The 13,222-nt window shown below is 31.3% G+C and overlaps 1 protein-coding gene across 1 annotated transcript in view; it reads left to right on the top strand.

Annotated features, from left to right (window-relative positions):
• Positions 1-11,447, top strand: part of LOC124362859 — a 44,100-nt gene extending 32,653 nt beyond the window's left edge. Inside the window, exon 14 of the mRNA XM_046817718.1 lies at positions 6,733-11,447. Coding sequence (XP_046673674.1) covers positions 6,733-7,725 — 993 coding nt within the window. The 3' untranslated portion in view covers positions 7,726-11,447. The remainder of the gene's footprint in view (positions 1-6,732) is intronic.
• The last annotated feature ends 1,775 nt before the right edge of the window (positions 11,448-13,222 follow it).

Genomic DNA, 13,222 nt, shown 5'->3' with positions numbered 1-13,222 from the left:
CAGATGATTCATAAGCCTTCCCAAGGAGGTAAGTAAAATAATAATGAGAGGAAAGATATGTAATTCTTAGCCATTCTTCTCGTATAATTTCAAGTTGAAACACTGTCCAAATAATGTCTTGGTTTTAAAGTTTACAAAGAAGCAGATTAGGTTCAAGGCAGAACTAAATCACAGGCAGAATTGTTTAATAAGGATGTCTTATTTTTATATTCTACAAATACTTCAAATAAAAGTTTGAAGAATTGAACCCTTTGGATACCAATTTGGAATCCATCCTATTGGAAGTAGCACAATAAATTGTTTATATTAACATATTTTGATAAAATATTTGTAAAACACTGCAGATAACCACAATAATGAAATATTGCGGTTTTTGAAATAATAACATTTGACATAAAGTTTGTGTGTTCATGCATCGCTACACGTTTTAAGTATTCAGTTAGGTTTGACTCAATGTCTTTTTATCATGGTAATAGGCGGTTTAATCGTTTTGTTCACACATATATTTTTAGTAAATGATGGTGTTCTGGAAACTTATTTTACAATATGTTACATACAAATAAAAGGTTAAACTTTTATTTCTTAAAATATAGCCATTTTCCTGAATCTGTTCAAGTTCTATTAGGATTGCCTTTTATTTTCAGATTAGTATAAAATGGTTATCATGGAATTTAAAAATATTTAGATGAATTCTATAAATTTATATTTTTACATTTTTTGTGGACTTTGGAATTTTACAATATGAGTATTATCTTTTTTTGTATTATTGATTAGTTGATTCCCGACAACTTAATGTGTTTGCAGCATCTTCTTTCTAGTAATATTATCAATGAAAGCTATCATTAAACACTACTGACACCATTGTGTCATTCCTAAAGTTTGTATGATATTATTTACCTTTTACAATACATTTTGGGATCAAATTATAGTGGTTTAAAATTTATCATGAATGCTTTAACTTTACACTTCTTGCTTACAATTTTAACTTGTAATAGAAATTTGTTTCTGATAATACGTTTGAGAAAAATGCAAAAGTAACTCTCTATAACTTAAATATTAATACACAATACTCATTTGTGAAAACCAGACTGACTAGCCATTTAATCATTTGTAGTGTCATTTTTATGGGTTTACAAAAATCTAAGAGAATCCAGTCTCTCGTCTTTACTAATGTGAAATTTACTAATGTAAAACTTACTCTATAAAAATCGTACTATATTGGTACAACCTGACCAAAGTTCACACTATGTGAGATGATGAACATGAAAAAAAATGGTGTGTGTAGGCTATATATAAAGCATTTAATAAATTATGTTATGGAGTCAAATTTGATACTCAATACCTCATATTGTTGAGGATTCTCGATACCTCAACTTTTTTAACTTGATTCCGATACTAATAATTTCAAGGTATCTTATTTACAAAATAGTGAAATAAATCAACAGAAGTGCTTAAAAATATTTGAAGTCACAATATTATAACTAACAATGTGCCCAAGTTGAATCTTAAATCCGCCATAGATAGATTAAATAATTAATTTGGTTTTATAAATAATATTTTTCTCATAGTTCGTATTTTATGTATTTATGATTTCACATCAGTGTGAGTGTCACATATATTTGCAGACAGACTCTAGCTGACAGGCAGTAGGCAATTATCGATCACTAAAACATCATATTGTCGTACTTTCTGTGTAAAAAGTAGGTACATAATCAAACTAACAACACTTTTTTGTTACTAATGCATACTTTGATACCAGTTTATATTTTCTATAATTATTTTTACACATCACCACGAGTGTATTTGCATGTATTCGAGGACAACAGATGATCAACATTATGCAAATTAACGATTGCTAAAATGCAAATGCATTATGCAAATTACCAAATTATTGTAATTAAAAAAATAATATTTAGCTTGTGCTACATTGTAAAAATGGACCAATATCAACATATTTTGACTTTGATTTCAGTTATTTCCCATAACTTAAAACTTTGTTGTTGTCCAAATCTTCTAAACCATTAATATGCATTTAAAGTGATTAAAAACCTCAGATTAAATATATATAGATTATCAAAACAAGTATGCAACTTAACTTAACCTACAAAATTGTCTGAGTGAATATTCAAAATAAATTAATATTCCTGCGACTTTTGGTACATTATTCATCTTCATATTCCACAACAAGGATCGTGAGTATAGAATTGATTCTTGTATTTGCCTTAATACATTTTTAACTCTTGACAGCCTGAAAGTTACATTACAGCTTTGTCATAGCTAAAACATTTTGTTACAGCTGCATAGATGACTTCAAATTGGTCTTATAAGTCAAAACTATATAACCTAAGGAAAGTTCTAAATCACAGAAACTACGCATTATGTAGAATGCCAAATTGTTTCGAATTAAATACGGAAGCCCAACATATCCTCGAGCTTTGTAAACTGCGTTGTGTGTGCTACCTCAAACCAATACTCGGGGTTCATATTCAGTGTGTAATTAAACACTCAGTATTAAGGCCACATCAATGTTTAGTTGGTTCTTCATGGACTTTTGAAAGTATATGACTTTGAATTATTTGTCTAAAGGTGTATTTTGTAAATTTTTCTGAGTACCATGGCTGCTGATAAATAAATTGTGCATAACATAGTGACAGTTGGTAGATTTAAAAGGTTAAATTTTAATTTTAAGAAAATTATAATGTTTTTAATTGCCAATTAGAAACATATAAAACCAGTTAGTTATCAATATAATTTTGAGATTGGATTAAGTGATTTTGTTAAATATTAATTTCCCTTTCGTTTGTTCGATATTTAATGCTTATTAGTTGGTCAAGTTTTTATAGCAGTAGACTGGCTGATAACTCCTTCAGATCCTACCATTCAGGTAAACAGTGTTGAGTGTTGGATATTTTGTGAACAGATTAGTTGTTTGTTATTTTGTTTATATTTTAATATTTTGATTTGTTTTTTGTTAGCTCATTTAACACGGCTTAATATCTAATCTTTGGTCTGTGCTATTGGTAGAATATTTCTATTTATTTTAAAAATAATAATGTTTAGTTTGAAAACTAATTTTCAAAGGGAAATACTTTAATTTATTAATAAAAGTTTCTGTGAGGAAAGCTTTTATTCCAATTTATGTTATCCCCAATTGGATATCGTTGGTGCACAAATCTCAGGATCTGGGATTAAATTTTTAACCCTTTACTTAGCGTGTATCCATTTAGATACATCATCCTAACTGTGCCACACCCACTACATACTGCCAAACAGAGTTAAAAAAAACATAGCTTGAATATAATAGCAAGATATAGAGAATCTAAATATTATGAATACAGTGACACAATGTATATTATTTGTTGTATAAATATTATGAAACAAAATTTTGCTTATTGAAGTTGAATGGCTATTATGATAAGTCATTTGACAGGTGTTTGGTCTTTCGATCAGATATTAATTTGTTTATTTAAACACATACATGACAGCAACGGCCAAATACAAAATAATGTAATTGTAAAAAGTAAGTGCTCTGTGGTGTTGTGTTTAGCATACTTGCAAGTCACAGATCCAGGCTCAAGTTCTGTTGGAGCAAGTACTTTTAGTGATTCAGTCTTTACTAAAACTTTAAAGGAATTTGAGGTATTAACCAATGGTTAATGCTGGGATAAAGTTAGGTGTTACTATCAAAGTGCTACATCGTGAGCCGGGTCTTTATTGCTGGAAAGAGGTGATAGCCACTGTTAGATCTGGACTGTACTAAGAATGATCAAACATCTCCCTTTCAAAATCATCCTAGAGCTGTTGGATTGCTGTAAAGTTCTTTTCTCCCTGACACTGGTTTTGTGTCCATAATCCTGCATTGATTGTTAAGCCTTGTTGAAGGAAATCAATCAAAATCACACCCTTACTGTCTTAGAAAACTGTTGCTGTGATCTTTCTTCTCTGACGGAGTTGGCAAACATTTTCTCGGCTTTGTGGCAGAATGCGTGTGTTCCCATTTCACAGACTACCTTTGCGTCTCACAACTGACATGCTTTGCCCATATTTTACATCAGTTACGATACAGTTGTGAAGTTTATTACCATGTTTGTCGTACTCTTCAAAAAAATTCAGTGATGTAGCTATAGCAAACCTATGTTTTTTGTGGTTTTCTGTAAGGGTTTTTTTGAATCCACTTGACTTCTACTTTTGTTACGTTTTATTTTTATTTCAGAAACCTGTAAAGATAAGCAACTCAAATTTTGCATAGTTATTGTACTTAAAGCCTCAAATCAAGAGAAACATTAATATTGTTTTATCGTATCAGGTTTGATGAAGGCAAACATTTTAAGTTTTTAAACTTTTTGCCTGTTTGCCAACTTTTATAATCTTTTTCTAAAACTGTTCAGCATTAGCGTAGGTCATAACCAAAACTGTTCAGCTCAGTAAGACCTTTTTGCGGGGTTTTGCTTCAAAATTTTTTAACTTAAAAATATCACGATATTTACTTGAATTTTGTTTTGTTTTTTTAGTCCATAAACTTGCATTAAAAAAGTACTAGTACGTAACAGTACTGCCTACATAATAAATAAAAATGTTAAAGAAAGAAAGACAAAAAATATATTTGTTATTTATTTTTAAATTTAGAGTTTTACAATATATTTGACATATATATATATGTGTGTGTGTGTGTGTGTGTGTATGTGTGTGTGTGTGTACAGTAAGGTCCGTTTCATGATAACTATTCGAGTGGTGAGCAAACAACGCAATGCACATGCAGGCCGACTCCCAGCAGTGGAATCATTATAGAGTTCTGTTTACTATGTGAATTTAAGATGTTCAAAACAAATTATCAACCCGCTGACTGCGAAATATGATCATTTATACAGCAATGAACGTTCCAGCAGTGGATACTCGTAGATAGATAAGTGAATTGTTAGATGGTTTATCTCCTGAATAATTAATACAATCAAAGGTGAACTGCTCCCAATGGAACTGGTCAATTAGCCTTTGATTTTTAGATTGTCTGTGACTATTTTTTGAAACCCACAGAATCACAGAATCTTCTATCAGATTGTGTTTGGTCTAGATATTTGTCCGCTCTTTATTGAACTTTCTAATTCATAATGGACCATTTTATCACTCACTTTTATTGTAAATCTCCATAATTGGACAATGAACTTCGGCTGTCTTGATATTCCTTTCACATTGAGTAATTGAATAACTCACCAAATCTTTCAGTGAGATTTAAACATTTTAAATGGCCACACTACAACACTTAAAACTAATAAATTATAATAATGTCGACAGTAGAGCTATGGTATCATTATGATTTAATGGTACTTACTCTCTGGATACGTCTCATATTGAGGTTGTGAACACATTTTGCACAAGAAACATTGGACATAAAAATGATGGCCGTAGCAGAACACAGCCACTAAGCAAACATATAGTAAAAATCAAGAAAACAATGTCCTTGCGAACAATCCATTCTACAGGGTTGCCACAATCCTTTTCAACTGAAAGTCTTTTTTTTTTCGTTCCAAGTCACTAAAATTATCTTTTTTTAGCAAAATTTAAAGAGATTTTTATGTTTAAGTTTTGCTGGTAGTTATCTGGATATCATAGTATTATTCTAGTAAAATGTATTATTTTTGATTTTGATTAGTTGTAATGCAAAACAACAGTTGGTTGCTAACATTAAATCTTATATCACATCATTATCTTATCATACTCATCATTATCATATTATTATCTCATATCAACATTTAGCTGTTTTAACAGCAATTTATAATCAGCTGGTGATATATTGTAAGTCTAAACCAATGTGGTTTGAAACTTTTTGGTTATACTTTGTTTTCTATAACAATTAAAACTGTATGAAAATTCATAAAAATGTTGCTTACCATGCGGAATGCTACATAATTTCATTAATTTATTGTGTTTAACAATTTCCCAAAATTAGTTATTTTTTTTAATAATATATTTAAAATATGGTAATTGGTAATATTGTATGTAAAATTACCTTGAGAAAAATGTTTAAGCTTTTTAAAATTTGATATGATTTTAATAAATAAAATACTGTTGGTTGACTCCCTACAGTGAGAAAGAAAAAAATCTCAAAATTTTAATTTTGCTAGCAATATTCATTGGGAATTAAAAAATGTAAAGGTAGATTTTTTCTATAGTACTAAATGTTGTGCAATAGCGAATTGCAAATTAATCCAATTGTTTGCTTAAATGCTTTTTGTAACTCCATATATTTAATTTAGAAAAATATATATTTTTCTGATGATAATGTTGACAGTTAATGCTCTCCTGCCAAGTAAACTGGAATTGGTAAAATATGTAATTACAACAAATTATTTCCATCTGTTTATTAGAGTGGAGTAGACTGAATCTTGCCCTGTGTAACAATGTTTTATTGAAATTTAATATTATTTTTTTTTAATATAATAATTGGTAGGAAATTATGAACTATTACATCTAATCTGAGGATCAATGAATTAGACATTTCCTAAGGAAATTGTAGCATTAAGTTTGAAAAAACTGGATATTAAAAGTAAGAACTTTAAAAAGATGGCCTGAATAATCTCTGTGGAAATGAAGGGAATCATGTCTGTTTCTGTATTTTGTTTTGTTGTGTAGAAACTCATCTCTGCATGTAAAAGTGTGTCTAACCCGGGTGACTAATCCTTTCTATCCATCCTTCAGTGACCAACTCCTTGGGGTTTTGTTTGTCCTTGATTTCAGAGAGGTCTTTGCTGTTTTCCAGGATTCTCTCATCCAGGCACTTCGTCGCGAAAAGGAAAAATACCCCAGCCACTATTGGCGAGTGTAGGAGGGTTCGAAGCTGGAGGCTTTTTACAGGGGCTGGTCAGTTCTGGACAGGCAGGAAATGACATGATGCTACTCGAGAAGCAAGGTCTGTGTTCCCAGCAACAGCGTCAGACAGAGGCCAGATGTGGCAGCCTACCACCTAGTTCTCTGCCGAGACCTAAGCGGCATCACAAATCTCCAAGCACCAACAAGGATCGCAGGCTGGGTGAATACGGCAGGCTCAGCGATGGTGAGGGCTCCAGTAGCCGCAAAGCCTCCGCCAACTCCAGCACTGACGCTGCTGACAAGACCAGGACCTCGCCTTCGCGTCCTGTTATTCCCTTGCCATCTCGTAAACTCGGAGAATACGGCCGCCTCAGTGATAGCGACAGAAAAACCTCTACGAACAATTCCAATGAAGATGTCACAGACAAACCAAGAGAATCTCCTATTAGAAGTATACCTTTGCCTCCAAGAAAGCTCGGCGAATACGGAAGATTGAGTTCTGATTCTGGAAGAAAAACTCCAACCGATTTAGGATCTACTACTCCAGCTGATAATTTGAGTTTGAACACTAGGAGCTCTCCAGTAAGGAAGTTCTCAGAATATGGAAGGTACGATGTGGCCAATAAACAGACTGAAAATAAGTCCATTTTGGAATTTGGGGGAAGAAAATTATCTTCTGATAAATCCAATGATTCTCCATCTGCAAGTCTAATACCGCCCCCAAGGAAACTCTCAGATTACAGCTGTTTTGAATCTCCTCCTCCCTCTCCTCAGAGTAAGGAGTCAAAATTGCGTCTCATTCACACCACAACTCTAAGGGCTCGGCGTGGCTCACTCAGTCAGCCTCCTCCTCCCAAACCTCCCTCTGAGCCCGGAGTACGCTCTTTACCCACTCCTAACAAGTACAGAATCCAGTTTTAGTAGCTCAATAATTCAATTTCTCACTACATTTCAGAAAAAAAATAAACACATTAATAACCTCCTCAAAAGTAATGATTTACAAACTAAGGTGGTTGAATATTCATTCAACTTGCATCATGTTTGTGTAGAATCTGTATTTGTTAAATTCATAGAAAACTATTAATATTAGTTTTGTAATATCTTTTAAGATCTTATATAAATATGTAATTGTTTGATTATAAACCTATTTTATTATTTGTTGTTTTCAAATAAGCAGTATGAAAAGAAATTTATATTTTTAAATGGATATTATTCTGTGACAGGATTTTTACTGTAAGAATAAATTACATTTATAGATTATGTGTACACATTATACTAGAAATGTAGTGAGAGTTACATTTATTATACATTAGATCAAAATATAACAGTGGAAATTGATATAAATAAGTTTGTATCTAATGCAACTTATTCATGTATGACATGTTGAGATGTTAAGTTCATACATACTTATATGAAATTAATTTGTATTAGTGGTGCAAAATGATCTTGGTACCTGAGAGGAGACAAATAATTATTAGTACATTTACTTTTATATTTTCACTATTCACATACATTCTTTTTTATTTCATTCAACTAAACATAAGGAAGATAGTGTAATAATACAGTTATTTTTCCTATTTAATTCAATAACATATTATAACAGTATGTTAATGTGTAGATTATACAAATACAGCTTGAGCAAACTCAGAATTAACTCCAAATCAAGCTGTAGAGCCTATATTTTAAGTATGTTAATGTGTTCCCTCAATTAATGATAAAAAATTATTTGTCTTCCATTAACCCGCCAGGAGTTGCGTTACGGTCTAATCAATTGGGTTTTAATTATCTTGTGTATACTTTTCGAATGGAAAAGGAATATCTTTTCCTCCCAATATCTTCCAAAAATATTCTCCATTCCTTATTGTGTCTAGAGACAGCCATTATTAACGTGACTTGGTTATTCTAATCTGTGTAATATATCATATTTCCAACTCCATTCCACCGTGTTTTTATGTGAGTTTTTACTGGTTATTTTTGTTTATTCCAATGTGGAAGACGGAATAAATTGAAAAACAGATTTTTTATTGTATTGGTATTTGTTATTTTTATTTACCCAGTAGACTTGATCGTGTGTGACTCCTGACATAAATGTTTCTATTTGATTACTAACTGAGATTTCTTAGTCAGATTTTAAAAATGTTTTATAATTAGGTGAATTTAACTGAGTGTAATTAAAAGAAATTAAGGGGTTTTCAAAGTTATAAAACCATATAAGTGTTATAAAGTAATGTCTCATAAAACTGGCTCCTTATTCATGTTAATTTAAACATATTCTACAAAATGAACTTTGCTAACTATAGAAATGTAGTTAAGCTAAGTAATAATTGTAGTATTTATTTTATTCGAAACTTCTTTCTGTTTCTATTTACTTTTATAATGTCTGTAGAATCACAAAGTATTATTTGACCAGTTACCAGATAGAAATAAGATAACATTACTTTATTGTTGTTTTGTCATTCTATTTTCAGTTGTCATGGCCAATAGAGTGAATTCAAACCCCTCTTTGTGAGGAAAGTGTCTGTGTGTTTTGTGCTGCGACGGCTAGCTAAGTGTTCTCTACTCAACTTATGTAGTTATAGATTAGTGGATCCTGATAAATCAAGTTCTTTGTAACTGTTTTAACAAAAGTTTGGAAGCTTTTAACAGAGTAACTAATGGCAGGCACAGATGTTATATTTACAACATTGGTTAAGTGCCATGCATGCTGGAAATGTTAAAAAGTGCCTTTGATAATATTTGCAACATTCTCACATTGGATTCAAAGTGCATTGCAAACTAGTGGTGTTGAATGTGATTAAGAAGCAATGAATAATGCGAGTAATGTTTGATTTGTAGGATTGCTGGTTTTACAGGAATCATCTGTTGATACTTTTAATTTAAACTTTAAAAAGATATTTAACATTCTATAGGGCCTAAAGGTTGTTTAAAAAAATATTGTTTCATATTGATATGTTCACTTTTAAACCAAAGTTTTATTATAGTGTGCGTGGTAATTTAGTACCTGTCTGCGTACCTAGCAGTTGTAATGATCGTTCTGAGACAAATTTTGTTGAATATGGAAATTAACACTTACGCTCCCAGAGCTTACTAAAGATGTCCTGGCAATACAGTCCAGTATTTTGAGAGCCAGTGTTAACGAAATTGCATTTTTTAAAGACATACATTTTCAGTTGCTCAGTAAATTTGAAACATGACAATGATTAAAAATATGAAGTAATTTACAAGTATCCATAAAAAGAACATGTTTAGTCACATTTTATATATTTTTAAGGGAAAACCATAATCTTTTTTTCAACCTCCCCTCTCACAGTTAATTTATCTTTAATCATGAAGGATTTGTTGTATGGTGGCCGCCCAGTTTTCTGATAATTGTGCCTGTTTCTGGACGATTTTGCAGATTTCCGATCAGCCTTATTTCTATATATTTTATGTTTAACACATCCTTTTTCAATTTAAATAGTCTTCATTATTTAAAGGGCACATCCATCATTGGCTGAGCGTTAGCAAAGCTGTCACTAAGGGGGTGGAGAAATGTTATTCTTGTGTGTCCGTACGATATCTCGAGAACAAACTGACCTATAGACTTTGTAATTTTGTATGAAGTTTCATTTCTGTAAAAGCAACATCTAGTTTGACGATTGTGCATGTTACTCCTTAAAATTTGGCTGAACACTAGCAAAGCCTATAACTCAGAGTGCTATCTCGATAATTAATTGTTTTAAACTTAAAAGATATTTGTTTTCTGTATGATTGTCCACAGGATATGTTAAGAATGAAATAAGCTATAGAAATGTTGTATTCAACTTCAGCAAAATCTGTTATACGACACTTAGTGATTAAAAATGTTCTTTTTAATAAAATATACTTGTTTTATAAAATAGCTTTAATTTTTTAATCATTTCAATTTTTATCTGAAAAATTAGAAAATTAACAGTAGTATATGTTTTTTTAAATATTAGTTATAACTTTATCATAAATAAAAATCTTAGTTTTATTACAAGTAATATATTACTAAAGTAAATCATACTATAAAATCTCTAAATTTTGCAATGAACTCTTGGTCTCCTGCCTTATTAAGTGTAATGATTTTTAAAATAAAAGGAAGGTATTTTAGGAAAATTGTAATTACTTACAAAGTGTTACATAAGACACAACCTTTTATAATAAAAATATCATGTGGGTTAGTTTAAAAAAATATATTTTTTGAGACATTTTAGGGACTTTAATTTTGGTACTTTGTTAGGGATTTTTACTAAGTTTTTATAGCCTATATATTCAGCTAGTCAGTGAATTAATTTTCTTAAATAACTAATCAGATTACTAATTAATCACATTCGATGAATGGTGCTTCCCAGACGTAATTGTATGATATAACCATGTAAGATATACTATAAGTTTGGCAACATATTGTGATACTGACGCAGGTCGGCTCAAGTGTCCTTGTACAACCCACTCCACTGCCTGCCTGCCACTCTAGACATAGCATAGCATACAATACTAATATATACTTGTTATGTACATTGTTACACATTATTTATTTGTACTATATTTGTATGTAATTTACAAACAGTAGGTGATACCTGTAACTTTTCTAATTCGTAATCCAAAACATCCAAAGAGTAATAAAGTAAAATACTGTTGAAGCGTGCATTTGTTTATTGACCCTGTTACTTGATATGGTACGAACAAGGCCAGACTAAAATACAGGCTGGAGTGCAGTCTCCCACCACCAGTCGCTATGTTATATATAGCTGGCCATATACTCCTCACTCACATGGTTGTAACAGCTGATTCGGTTGAGAAGCCTGTGAATCAACTGTTATTATAGTATAGGAGCTAGCAAACGTTTTCTAGAGATAATTTCAGGTCAGCTGATTTTTTGATATACTGTCTTTCTTGCTCTTTCGGTTAGAGTCCGGGCTACCTGGCTGGTGGTAGTGGTTGCGTTTATTAATGCGCATCTTGCTGCACAGGTAAAAATCCTGGAGTTTTAAAAGAATTTTATTATGCGTAATTTTAATTTTTTTTCCCTTTAGATAGATCTACCGCAGACATTATTTTTTTATTGCCAGACATTTTTACTGTTGTTAATTATGTGCCATACGCGAAATTTTATTTTTTTTTTATAAAAAATTCAAAGTATTTTAGAAATGTCTGTTATTTTTTATATTATGTTATTTAAACCTAAAATAATCTAAAATTAATTTGCCAGACGTTAATTCGATTGTTAAATATTAAATATATATAAAAAATGTAATGAAAAGTATTGCGGTATGATGCTTGTGGTTGGAAGAGAGACAGTTTGAAGTGCAAGAGAGACAGAAAGCGACGGCAGCGCTTCGGCATATGGACAACAATACATGGCGTCAGTCTAAAAGTCACATGGGTTTTGTGTTGTTGTTTGTTTTTATTTATGATGTTTATTTTTATTAACTTCGCTACAATGGCCAGTGGTACAATGAAATGTGGTTTTCTGTAAAGGACATAAAGGTAAAATAATTCTTTTCGTGATTGGATAAATTGAAGAAGTGCCAGGAAGGTTTTTGAATATACGTTTGAAAATATAAATTAAAGTACAGTGACATTGAACTGCCTACTGAAATAAATGAGACAGATGGATACCACAGACAATGTTATGATGGATGGCAGATTCATCGACTGAAACTAGATAGTACCAGTAAATCTATTCCAGCTTAATGGCAAAACACTACCAACAAATATCAGTGATACTGTAGACTACACAAACAGTGAAATCTATTCCAAGTAATTGCTGCTTCAAGTTTAACACTCCAGCAAATATCAGTGATACTATTACGACTAACACAAACAGTGAAAAATAATAAGTGCAAGATGCACGTGAAAATTTAAAGTATTTCATCATTGTACAAGACATCCAAACATGATTTTGACTTGAGTTGAGAGGATAAAGTTTAATCAACAAATAAACCGGAAGATGCTCGTGAATGAGTTTTAAAAACGGAAAAGTAACCGGAGAATGCTCGTGATAAACCAAATAATCATTGTATGTCAGGAGACGATTCCTAACCAAGTTTTAACGATGAGGTACTTCAGAGGATGCATGTAAGTTTAGATAGTCAGAGAATGCTTGGAGATATTGCTTCCAGCTCTCTTAGCAATTTGAGTATCAACGAAAATAACGTTTGTGATGATTTATCCTGACGCAAATATTGAATGTGTTGAGCAGGTCGACAATTCAAAAATGTTTGTTTTTATATTGTGAGAAAGATCGTAAACAAAATAAAGGAAAACAACAAAATCTTCATTCATCAAATGATGCAAAAACTTTATCAAAAAATTACTGAGTGGATGGAGATAAAGAATAATGATGGTGTTGTTAAAAAAAAAAACGATTAAAATGATGTGTACAAAAATAGACAAAATTTTTTATCATCATCAT

This window comes from Homalodisca vitripennis, chromosome 5 (genome assembly GCF_021130785.1).
Source record: "Homalodisca vitripennis isolate AUS2020 chromosome 5, UT_GWSS_2.1, whole genome shotgun sequence".
Classification (NCBI taxonomy): Eukaryota; Metazoa; Arthropoda; class Insecta; order Hemiptera; family Cicadellidae; genus Homalodisca; species Homalodisca vitripennis.
Note: the sequence above shows the minus strand (reverse complement) of the source record. Positions and strands in the feature narration are given on the sequence as shown.